This window comes from Episyrphus balteatus, chromosome 2 (assembly GCF_945859705.1).
Source record: "Episyrphus balteatus chromosome 2, idEpiBalt1.1, whole genome shotgun sequence".
Lineage (NCBI taxonomy): Eukaryota > Metazoa > Arthropoda > Insecta > Diptera > Syrphidae > Episyrphus > Episyrphus balteatus.
The window spans coordinates 7,547,221-7,567,779 of record NC_079135.1 but is presented as its reverse complement, the minus strand read 5'-3'; the positions used below and the strand labels follow the sequence as shown (position 1 = coordinate 7,567,779).

Below are 20,559 nucleotides of genomic sequence, written 5' to 3'. Positions count from 1 at the left end.
AAAAAATTTTGCGTCCGTCTTTTTAAGAAATTATCAAGAAAAATGTTTTCTTTTTATATTTAGTTATAACCGCTATTTAAAAGCTTTTTGATTTTCACGTGGATCGAATAGCAGAAGAGGGGCTATAGCTATCATTCGCTGAACTGATTACAAATGTACTTACAAATCCCAGCAATATATCTAAGTTCAACTTAAGAAACTATATTCGGCTGCGACTCGGACACACTCAAACAACGCACGGATACCTTTTAAAAAGGGAAACACCTCCAATATGTCCAAAATGCAATAACATCATCACTATTGCTCATCTCTTGGGCTCATGCTTTCTCTCGGAAAATCTTCTTCATGACCGCAACCAAGGCCAACACAACATCCCGGAACTCCTTCAAAACCCAAACAAAAACAACATAGACAATAAACCAACTTCTCCATAAACATAAAATAAAAACATAATTATCATATAAATATATCTACATTTATATTATAAAGACTATAAATTCATTATCTACTTGATTTATTTAACTCATTATTATTTATTTCTAAGAACTGAAAGTACTATGATGCTAGCGTTCTTTAAACTCTATTAATAATAGATTTTAATTTATTGTTAATCCTTATAAATAAATAAATAAATAAATCGTAATTATTTCAAATTTGTGGTTTTGACCAATGATCAAATGACATTCTTATCAGAAATGATAAGAGCCCAATTGCAAACAACACCCACACATCTCATTGGACAAACATTTATTGTTGAAATTAATTACGACGGGTTTTCTCCTGAAAAGAATAGGTGATGTGATGACTTTTCATTAAATGGAAGCAAATGAATCTTAAAAACAAAAACTAGTAGGGTAGCTTAAAATTGGTATAAGTTACATGCAATGAAGCATATAACGCGTCTAAATTTGTAAATAATTTATTCCACACTAACATTAATCGTAACCCATTACTATCATTACTCATCATAAGATGATTAAGAGGTTAAAAGAGAAGTCCCATCTTGTTGCTATCAATTATGAGCTTATGAATACATTTATAGCGAGATGTTTTTCAGTATAATTTGTATCGCGGTGTTGTGCTGAGTAAATTAAAAACAAAAATTAAATTGAAAAATGTTTTCACTTTTTCACATAGTTAATTGTATCTATTATATTTATTCATTTACTTGATTTCATCTACAATGTTAAAATTAAAAAGCAATATTTAAAAAACATTGGTTTTCAGATTCTGGGGTTTTGAATAGAATTAGGAAAACGAAGTCAACATTTTATGTATTTTACTCCCAAGTAAAAATAAAATCACTCTGTGAGTTAATATGGCTTATCAATTTCTTCATAATACATATTTAATTAATAAACATGAAAACAAAAACATGTGAAACCCAGTGAATTTATGACTTGAAATTCGCAGTGATTATCTTTTCTTTGTCAGCAAATTGATGACTTCTTTTACCCAAAAATATTTGTATGGACTCAATGAATTGTGATTCCTAGTTGAAATATATAATAAATAACGTTGTACAAAATTTCCTAAGTGTATATGCAATTTTTGTAGCTGATTTGGCAAGAATCCCACACCTTTGAGCCCTTTAAAAAACACTTTCTCCCGCCAAAATTGATGAGCGGACTTCTCAGATTCTCATGTTAAATGAAATTTTTGTATTAAGTGTGTGCAAACCAAATCTATATAAAAATATTTTACAAATCCTTTCTTTTTTTACCGAGAGAAAAGTACGTATACGTCACAGTGACCAAAGTCATAGAATGTATGGATTTTCAAAAACAATATTCATATATTATATAAAAAATATTAAATGCAGTAAAAAATTTGTTGTTAAAAAAAGGAACTTTTCCTGCAATAGACACAGAAATATAAATGCAAATTATTATTCATTTTATTTGAATTAGTTAAGAATTTTTTTTCTTAAAAAAACGAACACGATTTCCTAGTACAAAAAAAAAAAACGAAAGGAGGATGGTTGTAAATGATAAAATATTAAGAGCACGGAACTTACTGATCTGATAAAAATAATTGAGTCGTTTATCAAAAAAGGGATTATATTTGAAGTAAAACGGAAAAACGTTTTTATGCAGGACTTTAGGTATATGAAATAGATGACACTTTTGAAGATTTTTGCCACAAGAACCATAGTATACTTTACTGAACGTTTTATGAAAGCTGAGCTCGAATCTAAAGTCAGAAATATTCTATTATCCTCGGTTTTTAAAATATTACCTTTAAAAAAAGCAAAAAAACTTTTTTTCTAGTGTACCCAAATAAAGTACCCAAATTTTAATATTTTCAAAATCCATCTTTCTATGATACTTTATTGGACCCTTTTGATTTTATTTTGAATAAAAATAAAATCTGTTTTGCTAAGTTTTATGGAGCAAAAAATGTTTCTCATAGCTAATTTAACGAAAACATCGACCCATCCAAGGAGACATGAATTTTTATTTTTAAATCAAAACAACTTTTAAGTAAAGGTTTGTTGTCATTTAACGATTGCGATAATAGGCGCATGTATCTCTAAATCAATTTTTGTTTGGTGATAAAATTTTTCATTCCTATTTTATTCCATCTAATATGCGCAAAAAAGCGTTCCCGAAATACTTCCATAACTCCAAAACATGGACTCAAATATCTTAAAAACATTATATTCAGTATTTCATATTATTAGTGCAACTTATACAAAATATTCATCATAAATTTGTACATGCCTTAAAAAAAATTAATAATTTAATCATTCAACGTAAAAATAGTCCTCCACGCTGTTTTAAAAAATGTCATGTAGTCTTTATTTATCTGAAATATAAACTCTTACGAATAAAATAACTTTAAAAAAAAAATCACTTATGGCGAAGGTATTTCTGATATGCATAATATATTTAAAGAAATTGATCCGAGTTCCTAGAACAACGAAATATGATATTGAGCCTTATGTCTGCAGATGGCCATGTGAAATCCTATGCCTACTTGGTTCTTTTTTCCCTCCTATTACGATTTTTATTAATTTAAAACAAACATACACCAATATTTTCTTACAACTCTTCTAAAATCGCATATTTTATTTAATGCCATAAAATTTTTGTATTAAAAACGTGTGCTTTAGATTGTGTTAAAATTATTTGGGCTGCTTCGATGACTGAAAGTTCCGTTCCTATTTTGGAGCAAACCAAGTTTATATAAAAATACTTTACAAATTCTTTCTTTACCGAGAGAAAAGTACGTATACGCCACAGTGACTTTTCATTGTTTTTTTTTAGCAGTGACTTAGTCCACTTTCATAATTATTGGCAGGGGCACAAATATATTATGCATAGATGTTATAAACATCCTTAGTTTCATAAATAAATAGCGTACATCAATTAACTGTCATTCCGGGAACGCTTGTTTTGGGATATATTTCGATTAGTTTGAGTTTTTTTTATAATTCGGACCACATGTGAAATGCTATAGCAATATTAATTAATTTTAAATAAACATACATCAATATCTTCTTTTAACTCGTTTCCAACTCTTCTAAAGCCTCACCTTTTATTTAATGGTTTAAACTTTAAAGTGTATTCACAATCTCTTAAGTAATAAGTGCGCGTAAAATATTAATTAAATTGTATGGCGTAGAGTTTGTTTAGTAAGTTATTTGTGTCAGCTAGTCTCCCAAAACTTAAGTTTATTTATCATTCATTGTATCTTTGCATTTTTATTTGGTAACGCGGGTCAATTAAGTCGGAGAGTTTCATGCTCCATCAATAATTATAATTCTATCTAAAAAATGTTTCAATAAAACAACAACAATAAAAAAAAGTTATTAATATAATATACCTATGGGGTCAAAACCTACAATTAACATTTGGACGTTGAAGAGAAGATTGATTGTTTTATACGATTTGTTTGAATAAAAACAATAAAGAATAACAATAAACAAAAACAAAAAATTATGTAGGTATATAATTAATTTAAAATTCAGAAATAACTAGCAGATGCAGTGCACAGTACACGATGACTATATCAAGATGGAAACGCAAATTAAATCTAATGAAATGATTAGAGATAGTCATGTATAGCAGAATAGGTCTATAACCACTGAATACAATATCTTCTCTCCCAGCTTTTCAGTCAATGTTTTTGCGTACTCTAGTAGTAAATATTTAACTATTATTCGTGACACATGTGATAGTTGAAAATACTCGTAGTAGGTATATCATTTCTGCTGTCGTTCCATGGATTACATCTTAATTTTCTGTTTATTTGCACATTCATAGTTATCACTTGTCATAAATTTAATGTTGTTTTATTTTTATTACAAAAAAATAAAAGTTACAAGCATTTTTGAACTCAGTGTTTCTATGATTGTGATGGTGTTAATATGCATATAAGGATATTTCCATACTATTGTTATCCTTATAAGAGTATTCACTCAGTAGTTACCAATTTACTCTGTGTTTGGTACATGTCTTTTGAACTGCGCAGGATCTAACAATTGTCATGATTTTTTTTTTTTGTATACTCCAGGTATCCTTTTAGCCATAAAATTACAGTAAACAAAACAAAAAAGTTCATCACATCCTAAATTGCAGCACACAACACGGAATTCTCTTTAACCAAAAAAATTCTTATTCAATGGAATTTTAAGTTTAATTTAAAAAATGTTATCTGCTCTAAATGCAGTACGACGTAAATTTAGATTTCATTACAAAAGATTGATTTTAGTTCCGCTTTTGTTTGTTACAATCTTAGTTGTTGCTTCGTATGTTGATTTAGAAATTTGTTATAGACTTCTTTGGCATGGCGGCCTCAATAAAATGGTAAGTTTTTCCATCTTTTTTTTGTATATTGTATAACAAAAAAAAAAAAAATCCTTAATACTTATGTGTGAATATAATAAAAACAAAAATTTCATACATGTTAAAATTTTTATAGTGCACTAAATTTCGAAATAAGGACTATAGCGGAAGTTTGTGCGATGAATTGTGTACGGTGGGGAACTTCAATAACTTTCGATGTCCTCCAAATGATATAAAAACAACTGTGTTCATAGCTGTTAAAAATGTAGATGTGTATGCTATCAAGGTTAGATACTATACTTGTGTTTTTATTATTCCAAAAAATATGATGATTATTATATGTATATGTTTGGGTAAACTCAATAATGCGCGCAATTTCCGTTTACTATTTTATTTTTATAGTTGGCAAAAAATATTCCAAACGATTTAAGTTGGAAGGACTCAAAGGGCGTTCACAAATATCCTCATATCGATGTTTTTCAACGAATGGTTAGAATGCACATCACATTGTCGTACAATGTTTCACTGGATGAAAGTATGGTATGTATGAGAGTAGAAACAATAAAAAAAAAAGGTCCTCAACTAAGAAAACCTTAGGGTCTGAATATGAACTGGAAAATTGTCACTGTTCCTTCTTGCTAGACCTTTTTTAAGAAAAATAAATTCTTCTGTTTTGTGGGCTAAGGTAGATTCTAATGATCCTTTTTTTACAATACTAGTCGAGGTTTCGGGTATGCTTATACCAAAAATCATATAACAAGTTATATACTTGTTATATGATTTTTGCTTATACCCTTCTTTCAGGGCTCTTTTAAAAAACATGTCTTAAAAACATTAAAAAAGAAATAAATTTATTATTAAATTATATTATATTTTTGTTAATTTGCAAGAAGTTAAGAAACCTTTAAGGTTAACTCATATTATTATATATATACCAATGTATTTAACAAAAATATTGTAAGTATAGATAATTCATTTCTTTTCTTATATTTTTAAGACGTGTTTTTTTAATAGAGCCCCGAAACGTCGACTAGTATGTATTGTATTATAGGATTATTAGAAAAGATCTATAGCTACGGTGACCATATTTCTAGGGGCAAAACCCGGCACAGATAAAAAATTCGTTGGATTGTTTTGAAAATATTGGTTTTTCAAAAAAAGTAAATAAAATAAGTTTTCATAATTTTTCCTAATTTTGATATCAAGATTTCTTAAATTATTTTATGGGAACATTTTCGTTATAATCATTTAAGTTGTTTACGAGGACGTCAGAAATCAAGAAATCGGTTTTATAATAGGTAAACTGTTAATAAATTCTAAAAAAATATTTTTTTAATCAAAATAGTGAGAGCTGTTTTTTAACATTTTAATTTTATTTTAAATGATTTTGAAATTTTGTAATATTTAATTCAACATTTTTTATATTCTTAAAACTTTTAAAATTTAGGTGGATTCATTCTTCTTTCATATTTATGTTGTTCCTTATTCGAAAAAAGTTTTTTGGTGTAACTTTTCAACCAAAAACAAACACAAGCTAGAACTAAATAATTGACGAAGAGATTTAAAAAAAACTTATTCGAAAAATTAGTAAAACGACTGTTTTCTTGTTTTCCGTACAAGTATTTCTATTTAGAATATTGAATACAAAAATTAGAGAATGTGGAAATACGGGACAAATTATAAAATAGGGGACACTTATACGTCCCGGGTTTCTTGAATAAAAACCCAGGTCAAGCTATAGAAATACGGGACTGTCATGGGTAAACCGGGACGGATGGTCACCGTATCTATAGCACACAAAACAGAAGAATTCATTCAACAAAAATGAAAACCTTTGAAAAATTTCAAATAAGCTGAGATGTACATAGGTATAAAACAGCAATTCAAAACAAATAAATTGCACGACTGGGGTCGCACGTACTTGCTCTTATGCTTAAAGTAACTATAATGTTAAAGCTTTTTATTCAAGAAATTTAAAATTTGATATTTTGAAGAAATTTTATAAGTAGTATAAAAAAATTAAATCTGTTTTTATAATTAATTAAACTCCGTTTTAAATTATCTTAAAACAAAAAACAAATATGCCATTTTATTTCTTGTATAAAAAGGTATTTTTAGAAAAAAATTTTCGAAAATTGTAATAGACGTTTTTTAAAAAAATAATTTTTTATGTATAAAATTTTTTTAACATTTTTCAAAAAAAAGTTGGTATGCCATTTTGAAGAAATAATTAATTTACACATAAAAACTAAATTTCAAAATTTTACATTGATCCGTTTTCAAAAAATTGATTTTTCAAAAAAAAATTTTGAAATATTTTTTAAAAATCCAAAAATGCGTTTTTTGAAAATTTTCAAAATTTTTAATATTATCTTTACTTACACACGTTTGTATAAAAATTTTCATTTAAATCGGGTTAATGTAGTACGAGATATTCAGAAATGAAAAAACCCGTTCTATGACAGGTACCGTTAATAACGGTACAAAAAATATTTTTTTTATTTAAAAAGTTGGCTCTTATGTGTAGTACTACACACAAAAATTTTAATCAAAATCGTTAGAGCCGTTTTTGAAAAAAATTAACTTTTCTATTTCCGTTATATGGCAGGTACCGTTAGTTTTGGTCATAAAAAAAAATTTCAATTTCCCCTCTAGGGAATCACCAAAAACTGCTAACTACCAAGTTTGAAGAAAATCACTTCACTCGTTTAGGCTGCAGCTCCAGATAGACACAGACACACAGACAGACAGACAGACAGACAGAATTGCCGGACCCACTTTTTTGGCATTCTCCATCATCGTAATGTCATGTAAAATTGTTATCTCGAGTTCGATTTTTTTTACGAATCCTAAACTTGCCCTATAGTTACGGTGACCATATTTCTGGAAGCCAAACCCGGGACGGAAAAAAAATTCGTTGGATCGTTTTGAAAATATTGATTTAAAAAAAAAAATTAAAAATTTTTTTAAATGAGTTTTCATAATTCTTCCTTTTTTTGATATTAAGATTTCCTAAACGATTTTATTGCAGCGTTTTTGTTGAAATCATTTAAGTCGTTTATGAAATCAGAAATCAAGAAAATGGTTTTTTAATATTGTCTGTTAATAACTTCTAAAAAAATATTTTTTTAATCAAATTCGGGAGAGCTGGTTTTTAACATTTTTATTTAAATGGTTTTGAAATTGTAAGAACCTTAACACAATTTTTAACATGTCCTTAAAAGTTTTGAAACTTATCTGGGTTCTTTACTCTTCCATATGTTGTTCTTTATTCGAAAACATTTTTCCTGGTGTAGCAACCTGACAAACAGAAGCTGGAACTAAATAATTGACGAACATTTAAAAAAAACTAAAGCCTAGTTTAGAGGAAAAACGAAAATTTTCATACAAAACCAGCACAACGAAATCGTAAACGAAAATTTTGCTTTTCGTTGCACAGTACGCAGCTTAGGCAAAGAAATTCTTACCTGTGCAAGAATATATGGAGAGTTTTTAATCGTTTTTTTACTTTGGAGACTTAAAAAATTTTTCGTTTTGCTTCAGCAGCGTACTAGAAAAATTTTAATTTCCAACCACTGTTTTCTTGTTTTCCGTACAAAGTATTTAAAATATTGAATACAAAAATCAGAGAATGTGCAAATACGGGACAGTCACGGGACAAATTACAAAATACGGGACACTTATACGTCCCGGGTTTCTTAAATAAAAACCCGGGACAAGCTGTAGAAATACGGGACAGTCCCGGGTAAACCGGGACGGATGGTCACCGTACCTATAGTACCTATATCGCAAGTAAAAAGATTGAGAGCTCAAAACAATTGTAGGGTGTGATTGAGCATACAAAATATTGCTTTTTCATTTCAAAACATTTTAAACAGGGTGTCACAAAAGTAATGGTTAAAACAAAATATTCTGAAAGACTAACTTAAGACTGGGTTCCCTTTTTCAGCAAAGTCAAATCTCATGTAAAAGCATTTGTGTGTATTAGTGAATGTGTTTCGCTCTCTCGCCATCGAATTCTCTGGTTTTTTACTCTCAGGATGTTGGTTATGGTTTTCATTCATTGTCTCTTTGTGAGATCGCCATCGCACTCACGCGTGCGGGGTGACATGCAAATGGATGTAGGTATACTACATAGATCTTTATATGGATATGGTGTTTGTGGACGAAAACTGGTTTGAAATTCAATATTTTCATGAAAGATTTCTGGAGTGTATACCTATTTATTTTTGAAATGAAAACTTGTTTCCATGTTGCTGTTGTGGATGGCATTTGAGTTTTTTGTGTATCAGAGAAATTTTTTGCACTATAATAATAATTATAGTTGTTCAGCGGAAAAGCAGGTAGAGGATGTGTTATATGGGTGCATTGATATAATATACTTGACAGTATCCTTTGTGTAGTTTGTATAAAAATATGAGTAGATGCGCAGAAGGATTGGTTTTCAGGTTCTTGCTCACTTTGCAGTTGTTCTTCGTTGAGCAATTTTTTATCTCGCACACGCGCGTGCCGGCTGACATGGAAATGTATTTACTTACAATATATAGAATGTTTAGGTTCTTATCTATATGTTGTTTGAGGATGGACTCGATATCAATCCAATTTACTTTCAACACCTTTTTAATAAAGATTTTTTTAGAGTCACCAATGCAATGAACTCAGTTGAATCGATTTTGTTTTTTATTTACCTATACCTACATTATTAGGAAACAAAAATAAGGCAGCATTAATAACACTGGTCAACAAAATTGAACTTTTTTTTTGCCACAAGAACCAAGATATACTTTTCTATAGGTTTTTGATATGCTGAACTCGAATCTGAAGTCAAAAAAAATTTGATTGGCCTCCGTTTTTGAGATATAACAGTTATAAAATGCTGAAAAACGTCATTTTGGCTCTTTTCTAGCTTCTGTTTTTATGTGGGGTAATTCATTATAAACAAATTTGTTGCCAATAGCATTTTTCTGATTGCGCATTCGAGTTCAGCAACTCAAAAACCTTTAAAAAAGTATATTTTGGTTCTTGTGGCAAAAAAAGTTTAATTTGTTTGGCCAGTGCTATTTCTGAGTCAAAGACCACTCCTTAAATTTTAAATATCTCGGGAAGTAAAAAAGATATTGGAAAGATTTAAACATTTTTTGAAAGAATAAAACCAGTTCTTATAGGAACCGTTACAAATTTTTTCATAAGGAACTACCCCACATAAAAACATAACCTCGAAAACAGCCAAAATGACGTTTTTCGGTATTTTCTAACGGTAATATTTCAAAAACGGAGGCCAATAAACATTTTCTGACTTCAGATTCGAGTTCAGCATATCAAAAACATATAGAAAAGTATATCACAACAAAAACATTACTGTTAAAAAAAGAGCCAAGTTCTCCTATGTTGAAATTATGCTGGCACAAAAAGTACTGAGATGTAAAAGTGTACCAAGTTCTAAAGTTTGGGTTCAAATTCGTATCAATAAAATTTTGATTGTTCTCTTGACAATTTTTCTTTTAATTTCCGATTTTTAAAGTTATTTCAAAAATTGCCAAGTAAACAATCAAAATTTTATTGATACGAATTTGAACCCAAACTTTAGAACTTGGTACACTTTTACATCTCAGTACTTTTTGTGCCAGCATAATTTCAACATAGGAGAACTTGGCTCTTTTTTTAACAGTAATGTTTTTGTTGTGATTTCACTACTTTTTGCAAGGTAAGGCTGTAGAATTGAAAATCTCTATATTTGATGAAAATTCAGTGAAAATGGGCGGTTGCCACGCCCCCTGGCTGAAATTCTCAAATTTTAAATTTTTTCCTTTGCATAAACTACCAGCTCTACCATTCTACCAAATTTCAAGATTCTACGATAATCAGAAGTGCTCTATAATATTTGATGATAATTCAGCGGAAATGGGCGGATGCCACGCCCCCTGAATTGAAAATCTCAAATTTTCGATTTTTTCCTTTGTATACACCACAAGTCCTATCACCGTGTAAAATTTCAAGTTTCTACGATAACGGGAAGTTCTCCATAATTTTGATGATCTGTCAGTGAGTGAATCAGTCAGTCAGTCAGTCAGTCAGTCAGTCAGTCAGTCAGTCAGTCAGTCAGTTACGGTTTTTGAGATTTTCGAAGCCCTACACCCAGAGAAAAAACGCATAGTAATTTTTAATCCGTTCTACATTGAATCAATGGTGAAAAATATATTCATTAATTTTCTAAAAAATCGTCCTGTGCTTAACTTACAGTTTGTCACATAAATTTTTATAAGTGAGATGGCACAGTGGTAAAGCACAAGCTTGTCAACGCAGGTATAGCAGGTTCGATCCCAAGCGGATGCCAGTTTTACTTTTTTTATTTTTTTAATGTATGAACAACTTTGATTTAATGTGTGAACAACTTTGATTGAATGTGTGAACAACTTTGATTTGAAGTGTGCTACTTTGATTCAATCATTTTCCACTTTAGGCTAAAAATGTAGTGATTTTCCATTGATTCAAAGTGGTTTAGATTGATTTTACGTTGTTTTTTGGCTCAGTGTATATCTCAGAAACTACTCATCGTAGCAAGCTGAAATTTTGTGAGGAGTTTTGTTTTGACTAGCTTAACAAATGAAGCGAGTTTGAAATTTCTAGTATCTTTGGTGTGGAAGTTAGAGGGGGGTCGAAAATGGCCTGAGTTGTTTCCTGTAAATAAGGGTGTAGTGCCAAAGTTGCTAAAGAACTTGGCTGGGCACTACCGTGCCCCTTGATTTTGGTTCTTGTGGCAAAAAGCTTGTTGACCAGTGTAACTTATAAGTTACTTTTTTTTTAAACCTTGAAATTAATTTTTCAACTATGTAATCAAAGTTTAGGGAAGTTTTCAAAAATAATTTTCAAGCTCAACACTTTGAAAAAAAAAATGATCTATTTTTTCAAACTGATATTTTATTTATAAATTCAGATAGGCATTAGCTACTTTTTTGCTTGTTTCCTCAGTAGGTGTAATTTTAAAAACTTTGTTTTTGCTAAGGAAACATACTGAGCATCTTCACCTATTCAAAACTATTTCTATAAATACCATCAGGTGCATTCTAACCACAAATACTCTTATATAACCCTTTACACATTCCCCCGCGAAAATATAACTATTATACCTACAAACCTACAAAAAAAAACCGAATCCGCAACATATAAACAAAGACTATGAAAAACAAAACGATATATTTATATTATATAACCCCGCACGCACGCGCGAGTGTAGTATAATAAACAATACAACCCAGAAATCAACCTAAATATAGAAATCAATCATTGTGCACAAGCACATGTCAAATGTCAATACACATTTTTACACACAAACAAATGCATACCACATATCTAATCCTTTACCTATATCCCCGCACGAGCGATGTGAATATTACACAATTCAAAGAATTTCGCTGACACTAAAAAAAAAAAAAACCCAAAAGTGTCAACTCGCAACCGCGGCACAGTGTGGGATTTCGCGAATTTAGCGGAATTTAATTCGAAAAATGACTTCTCTTGTTTAATGCCAAAACCGGTTTTTCTTAAAGCTAATAGATTGTAAAAAGTGATAACAAAAGCATTGATAGGTGGGGATCATGTAAACAAAAAAAAAATAGCTTCCAAGTTGCAGTTGGCGATTTTTTTTCTGTTTATTTGGTGAAAGAGATTACTTTGCCCTTAATTTTTTCTCGTGCGTTTGGTGTGCGTTTTAATAAAAGTTTTATTTTTTTTATATTTTCTAAATATCAAGGTATAATTATGTAAGTAATTTTTTATTTCACAGGGTGTTTTACATTTTTGTTTTGGTGATTGAAGTTAAAAAAATGTGTTTTTTTTTCGATTTTTGTACCTTTGTTAGAGCAAAACTTTAGTTATTCCGCGTTATTCCGCTTAGACACAATATTCAATGCAAAGCTTGATTTATTATCTATCAAGAATCACTAAAATTTGACACCCCAATTTTGTTATGATATATTTTTTTTTTTTTTTTCTAAATGACCATCAAAAAAAAAAAATGATGGCATACCGTAAAAATCGAATAACTTTTTGGTATTTTGTTAGAAGAAGAATGTTATAGAATTAGAAACTTTTTTTATTTCACAGGGTGTTCAAAAAATTTGTGAATTTGATTTTAAAATAGTTCCAATAAAAATACAGGGTGTTCAAATTCAAAGTTAACAGTAAGAAAAAAAAGAATTAAGTTATTTTAGAAATTAAAAACGAAAACTATCAATTAATAAAAAAAAGTATTACATCTAATAAAGGGTGTTCCAATTATAATAATAAAAATAAATTAATTTAAAAAAAAAAACAATTAACGCGTATTTTTCACAAAATTTGATATTTGATACTTTGAAAATCGGTATTAAAATTAATTTTACTTGTTATAAGTGCTGTGTTTTGTTATTGTGTGTATATGTACTGTGGAGTATTAATTTTCGTCTTTTTATAATGTGGTATGTTGTTTGAATAATTAGCAAACTATCCTTTTAAATTACAAAATATTTCGGTATTATATAATTTAAAGAATGTCTTTCCAAATAACAAAGAAGGACATATTTGATGTTTGGGTCTCAAAAATACAAATTAAGCGCTTTGAGGCAGTTATGTCATTTGTTTTAAATGTTTTTGTTCATAACGTATTCTGAAGAAGCAGTTAAATCATTAAAGGCGTCTGTGAGGACAACTTGTTTTAAGTAAGGTCAGTTATGGTCAAAAAACAGTAACCGTGAAAGCTTTGAATGCAAAAATGCTTCCTGGCTCAGTGGCTATTTAGTAATACCACAGCAAATATTTTACGAAATTCCTTCCCCTTCGAATTCTGCAAGTGTGGGTAGACCTAGAAAATCATTTAATGAGTGCTGTGAAAAAATGAAGGAGAAGAAAGTACAAGGCCTCTTAGACTCATTTAGCTTTGAAGAAATTTCAACTGCATATGAAATTAGTTTGCGAAAAAGTGGAAAAAGGAATTAGTAAGGGTGAAATTGTTTACATTAAAAACAAAACATATAGTAAAAACAATTAAATAAATTCAAATTGGCTTTTAATTTTACAAGAATAACACGATTGGTAAAAACAAATTGTCTATTTCAGTTAAACTGATTTTTTTTCGACAGGAAGTTTACGGTTCTTTGAATTTTTGATATCCTTGATGATGTATGGCAGAAAAATTTCGTGACAGAACACTTACCAATTTAAAAAAAAAACATTGATTGTGCATAAATAAAGCTCCATATTTTAAAACATCCTTTCAAATAGTATCTTGTACGTTTTAGTAGCCTTTTAGAGAATAGTTTCTTTAGTTCATAAACAACGTCATTGACATATCGGTTTGCAAAAAACCTAGTCAATTCTGACAATAATTAACTTTTTTCTTTATTTTATTCATATTTGTCATAAAATTAAACAATAAATCATTCCTCAAAAGTTTTTTTTGTAAATTATGATTTTCAAAAAAAAAGTACTTTTTGGTGAAAATAACCTGTCACTTCAAAGCTCATTTTACAAAAACTTAAATAAAATATCATCAAAATGTGAATTACATTTGATTGTATACACATATTCAATGAACTAATCACAAAAAAAACTACAATAAAATTTAAAATGCAAGCGTTATTAATTTTATTCCGCTAAATTCGCGAATTCCCACACTGTGCGCGGGTGCGATATTATAAACACGAAATGAATTGTTAGAAAAAACCCAACAGTCAACAAGAACAAAACAACCCTTTTTGAAAACAAAAGATAATGATCTTGCAAAAAATATCTACTATCTACCTACTCTCTGCAGCATCTTCATAATTTCATGAATGATTTCTGCCTGCCTGAGTGAGGAAATAGGAAACAAAAAAAAAAAAGTACATATTATGTAAACACAAAAAACAAAAACAAAATATAACGAGAAAATGAGAGCGCAAGAGCAAGTTTTTTTTCAATAAATAGAAAAGAACAGAAAAAAAGAGTTCATCAGCGCCAGCTTATGCGTGGCATTCTTTTGAACTAAATTTGCATGTGTGCGTGATCAATGGAATTTTCAAAGTAAAAAAAGCTAAAATAGACACTTTTTCAACAATTTATATTAAAAATACTGTGAGCAAAATTATATATTTTTTTTTTTAAACTGATTTGAAATATAATGAAAAAAAATAATAAAAATAAATTGTGGATGCTTTGACTGCCCCTTCCTCAAAAACAGAATGCAAATATTGGTTTATTAAAATCAAATTTTTAGTGTGTAAATAAAAAAAATATTTTTTTTTGGCAAACGGGTTGCATGAACAACTTTATTAACTTCTCATTAAAAAATACAAAAACATTTTAAAAAATAATCACGCTTTGCCCCACGACCAAAATGCTAAAAAAGTGCATTTTGACACCTTTCCTTCAAATTAACCGTTCAAACTAACTTCAAATTAAATTTTAGAAATTTTATTGGATTCTCCTAATTTCCCTTTATTGTTTTCTTTTTGTTTCATCTAAAAACACTAATAAACGGTAAAGTTATTCTAAGAAGAGTGAGTAAAAAAACATGAAATTACAACAAATTAACGAAGCTTTTTTTCTAATAAAAAAAAAAAAAAAAAAAATCTGTTTCGCGTACTGCATGAAAACACATTTGATCATTATAAAACAAAAAAAAAATAAATAAAAAGTTTATAAACAACGGTGCCCCAACCAAAATTCTGATTCAATCTAAATTTGCAGGAAAAAAATCATTTTCGACCCTTATAAAAATCGCACAAGAAATGTTTCTAAAATTTAAATGATGCAAAAATATTTGTACGTTTATTACCTTTTCAAAAAAGGACGTTTCATAAGATTATCTTATAAACTGCAAAAGTTATACAACAATTAGTCAACCGTCTTCCATTAAAATGCTATGGAAACCCCCCCTTAAGGACTCTCAGAATTTGGTAACTTGTTCATCCAAAATCCTTACGGTTTTCGAATAAATGCAGTTCTTGTGAAATTTCAGAAATCCATACTTTGCAACAGTATTCTACGTCCTCCGCACATAATTGTTTTTGTTTTTAACAATTCTTTCGCGTAAACATTGCCTTGTAGTTAGGAACAACTAATGAATCAAAATATTTTTATTTCATATGCAATTTAGCTACAAATTAATTAACAGTTCCAAGTTTTATAAAAACTCAATTTCTTACTTTTATTTAAAAAGAACACCTCGAAAAGAATTTGTATGGTGTGACACTGATTTGTTATTCTAAAAACTTGCCCTTTTATTGCAATTTTCAAAAATTGTAAAATTTTCCAAAATTGAAGTTATACCGAATGATATTAGAATCCAACGAAACAGGGTTTTTTTCAGAGAAAAAAAAAACAAACTATTTAGTAAAATGCTATAGTTACTTTATAGTCTATTGAATAGACCCTTTTGGATGGAACAAATTCGTTCAAGAGTTTTTATTGCTGATTATGATTCCTTGGCATACAAGAATACTCCAGCCAAAAGTGCTACTAAATCCATTGGTGCATTTCTGAGAAAACGGCAACACTGGTCGGTTTTCAGTTTTTTTGATTTAACTCGAAAACCAAGCCTGACTTTGAAATTGTTCAAAGACACTTTTCATAGCAAATTAAATTTTCTGTCAAGTTAAGATGGTTAAAAAATTTTAAAAATTATTTTTGACTAAAATTCTAACCTAAAATCAAAGAAAAAAAAGTTAAAAAATTGACAATTTTATTTTTTTTTACTAAATCAAGGGGCATTTTGTGTATGTAGCCGAGACGTCCAAACTTTGTACTAATGAAATAAAGTAGAGGTAAAATCCTTTGATAATATGCAATTTTTAATTTTTTTTGTCAAGAAACAACTTAAATGTACCTATTCAAAAACTAGCACTTTTTCTAAATTTTTGACTTTTTTAGTGAAAAGCAAGTTTTTAAAACTCGATAAAATCCTATTAATTGGTAACTTTTAGACTTTTAAAGTAAACATACTTCGAGGGATTGATTTAATATAAACTAAATATGACAAACAAAAAAATTTATTTGCATCCTTATGGCCTTTTGTGCAATTTTGTGTATGTGCATTTTTATAAATTCGGGTCGAATGGATGGACGGAGAGCCATTAGCTTTGGTCTATTGCATAGAAGAACATTTAATACCAACTCTTTTACTGTTTTCAATGGCCTGAAAAACAATTCTTGTAAAATCCGCGACCAACGAAAAGTTTCTCTTGAAAAACGAAAAAAATACTGTAATGAGTTTGAAACAAAATAGCTCAGGCAAATTAGTAAATCAAATTGCACTTTTCGCGGGACAAATTTTTTTCATGGAACGTGTTTAGGTGAATGTCCTGAATGAATTTTTTGGGATGATAAGATATCGGGAACAGCCGCCATCTTGGAAAAGAGGTCGGTGCCGTTTTTATTTTATAACTCCATTTTTACTCATTTAAACCAAAAATGTCCGAGGATAAACTTATTATCAATTAAATTATCTAAAAAATGATATACAAATGAATTCCGTGAGTTAGTTAAATTCAATTTTATAGTCGGTCAAAGTCCGGGTTCTTCTCGCTCGGTTAAGACAATATGACATTTTTTCAAATATCTGAAGAACTTTTGATTTGTTTGGGATTTTCTTCAAGAATGAATTATAGCACTTTTAATTATCTATGAAATGAACCCTTTATTGTTTTTGTAACCATCACATTGTAGAAGCAACCAAACGTCGAGGTCATGATATACGATTTTTTAACTGAACTTATTTGGGATTTCAATAGTTCAAATAAACAATCAAAAATTAAACACAATAGTCTCGAAAAGGTAACGGCTTACACACCTCATATCTTGAGTTATACTTATCGTAATGCTGAGATTGAGGTGTTCATGTTTTGGAAAAATGACAGGGCATCAGTTCTTATATTTAGAATCTTAAATAGTGTCACTTTAGCTTATTCACGTTAATTGGAAAATTCACTTCATTTAAAACCTCGAAAACCATATAAAGGTTAACATTAAAGATTTCAAACTTTGAATTCAATATTTAGACGAATATAGTTAAAAAACTGTTTACTTATATTTTGGTTATACCTCCACTTCAAAAATTTGCTCGGTCTAATAGAAGAAAACTTGTTATTTTCTCACTTTTGACTAGTAGAATGTGAACTTCGACGTTAGATGGCTTATACATTATGTTGGTTACAGTTTAGATAAAGGGCTCATTTTATAGATAATCAAAAGTGCTATAATTCATTCTTGAAGAAAATCCCAAACAAATCAAAAGTTCTTCAGATATTTGAAAAAATATCATATTGTCTTAACCTTGCGAGAAGAATTTGGACTTTGACCGACTATAAAATTGAATTTAACTAACTCACGGAATTCATTTGTATATCATTTTTTAGATAATTTAATTGTGAATAAGTCTATCCTCGGACATTTTTGGTTTAAATGAGTAAAAATGGAGTTATAAAATAAAAACGGCACCAACCTCTTTTCCAAGATGGCGGCTGTTCCCGATATCTTATCATCCCAAAAAATTCACTTTTACGATAAGGACATTCACCTAAACACGTTCCATGAAAAAAATTTGTCCCGCGAAAAGTGCAATTTGATTTACTAATTTGCCTGAGCTATTTTGTTTCAAACTCATTACAGTATTTTTTTCGTTTTTCAAGAGAAACTTTTCGTTGGTCGCGGATTTTACAAGAATTGTTTTTCAGGCCATTGAAAACAGTAAATGAGTTGGTATTAAATGTTCTTCTATGCAATAGACCAAAGCTAATGGCTCTCCGTCCATCCATTCGACCCGTATTTATAAAAATGCACATACACAAAATTGCACAAAAGGCCATAAGGATGCAAATAAATTTTTTTGTTTGTCATATTTAGTTTATATTAAATCAATCCCTCGAAGTATGTTTACTTTAAAAGTCTAAAAGTTACCAATTAATAGGATTTTATCGAGTTTTAAAAACTTGCTTTTCACTAAAAAAGTCAAAAATTTAGAAAAAGTGCTAGTTTTTGAATAGGTACATTTAAGTTGTTTCTTGACAAAAAAAATTAAAAATTACGTATTATCAAAGGATTTTACCTCTACTTTATTTCATTAGTACAAAGTTTGGACGTCCCGGCTACAGACACAAAATGCCCCTTGATTTAGTAAAAAAAAATAAAATTGTCAATTTTTTAACTTTTTTTTCTTTGATTTTAGGTTAGAATTTTAGTCAAAAATAATTTTTAAAATTTTTTAACCATCTTAACTTGACAGAAAATTTAATTTGCTATGAAAAGTGTCTTTGAACAATTTCAAAGTCAGGCTTGGTTTTCGAGTTAAATCAAAAAAACTGAAAACCGACCAGTGTTGCCGTTTTCTCAGAAATGCACCAATGGATTTAGTAGCACTTTTGGCTGGAGTATTCTTGTATGCCAAGGAACCATAATCGCCAATAAAAAGTCTTGAACGAATTTGTTCTATTTTTGCTCTGGAGCTCGGGTCTATTAAATAGACTATTAGTAAGTTATTCAGTATAAAAGCAGACTGTTTTTTAACTTAGTAACTTACTTAAATGGCTTCAGTATTTTGCTTTTATATTTGTTTAATACAAAAAATATGAAAATCCGTTTTGGAGAAAATTCTTTGAGTCCTTATTTTGTTTACATTTCAAACATTTTAAATTTTGAAAACCTTTTTAGCTCTTTTAACACAAAATTTATTTCTACTTTTTTAGATCTCAGCACTTTTAAGCCAAGAAATTGATGCTCAAAATCCCGAACAAATGGAAAGTTTTTGGCGATTATTCAAAGACAATAATTATATGATGGGTAAGCTTTACGAAGAGGATTCTGTTTTTCCCACTGTTTTAGGTTCCTGTGGACCATATTATGCAACTGAACATTTAGATTCTATTAAACCTGAAACATCGCTCAAATATTATATGTAAGTGATACCTTTTTATAAGTTAAACTTTCTAACGCTCGTTTTGTTTCATATTCTTTATTTAGAACCATAGATTGGGCGGCTCGACTCAAATTTGCTATGCAAATTATGGATTTTTTGTATCGATTGGAATCGGTTAAACCGGAGCCTATAAGATTATGTAAAATAGAACCAGAACTTTTTGGAATGACCGCTGATAAAAGGTAAATAATGTCTTTTTTCATAGTAACATTTCATATTCGACAAAGTTTTACCGAAATTTACAAAACCCTCATCAAGGCTTTATAGATATTAAAATGATAGTTTGGATTAAATCAATGGAGACTAATATATCAATTTCAGAATAAAATATCAGACGGCTCGTTATGCTTATTCGGAAACTCAAATTGACAAAATACTTTCCGGTGGCGAACAATGCTCAAGAGATGAAGACTGTAAACATGAAGATTGTTTAGGTAAATGTAATTTAGATACGAAAGTCTGCAACGGAATTCAACAGAACAATAATCTACAAATTGTATGTTCAAAGGTAAGTTGTTGATTGCGATTTTTTAATTTTTCTTCTATTTAAAACTATTCAATTGTTTTGTTTTTTAGATTTTCAAAGGAAGTCGTTTTTTTCCGGGAATATTTTCCACTTCACGAGCACCAGCAACACTTAAATCGCTCGTTAATTTATGCTCAAATCCGAGTTTAAGCTCAAATAATCACTGGCCACATAGACAATTGGCACCAACCCATGATATCAGTATTCGTATTTACAATGAAATAAGAAAAATTTATACTGAGTTGACTTTTGCTCATTAGACTTTAGAAGTATCAAAAAAAAAACAAAAGCATTATTATATTATTTAAATTAGCAAG

At 29.3% G+C, this 20,559-nt stretch overlaps 1 protein-coding gene across 3 annotated transcripts; it reads left to right on the top strand.

Moving 5' to 3' along the window:
* Positions 1 to 1,114: 1,114 nt before the first annotated feature.
* LOC129912785 (divergent protein kinase domain 1C) lies at positions 1,115 to 20,531 on the top strand. 3 transcript variants are annotated; one of them, XM_055991209.1, is made up of 8 exons: positions 1,115 to 1,308; positions 4,519 to 4,811; positions 4,927 to 5,076; positions 5,193 to 5,330; positions 19,487 to 19,695; positions 19,761 to 19,898; positions 20,038 to 20,224; positions 20,293 to 20,531. In XM_055991209.1, exons 2-8 carry the CDS (start codon positions 4,653 to 4,655, stop codon positions 20,500 to 20,502), a joined length of 1,191 nt encoding a protein of 396 aa, XP_055847184.1. In that variant the 5' UTR covers positions 1,115 to 1,308; positions 4,519 to 4,652; the 3' UTR covers positions 20,503 to 20,531. The 3 variants fall into 3 exon arrangements, with proteins under 3 accessions (XP_055847184.1, XP_055847182.1, XP_055847183.1); XM_055991207.1 differs by lacking the exon at positions 1,115 to 1,308 and adding an exon at positions 4,242 to 4,452; XM_055991208.1 differs by lacking the exon at positions 1,115 to 1,308 and having other exon boundaries at positions 4,242 to 4,811.
* The last annotated feature ends 28 nt before the right edge of the window (positions 20,532 to 20,559 follow it).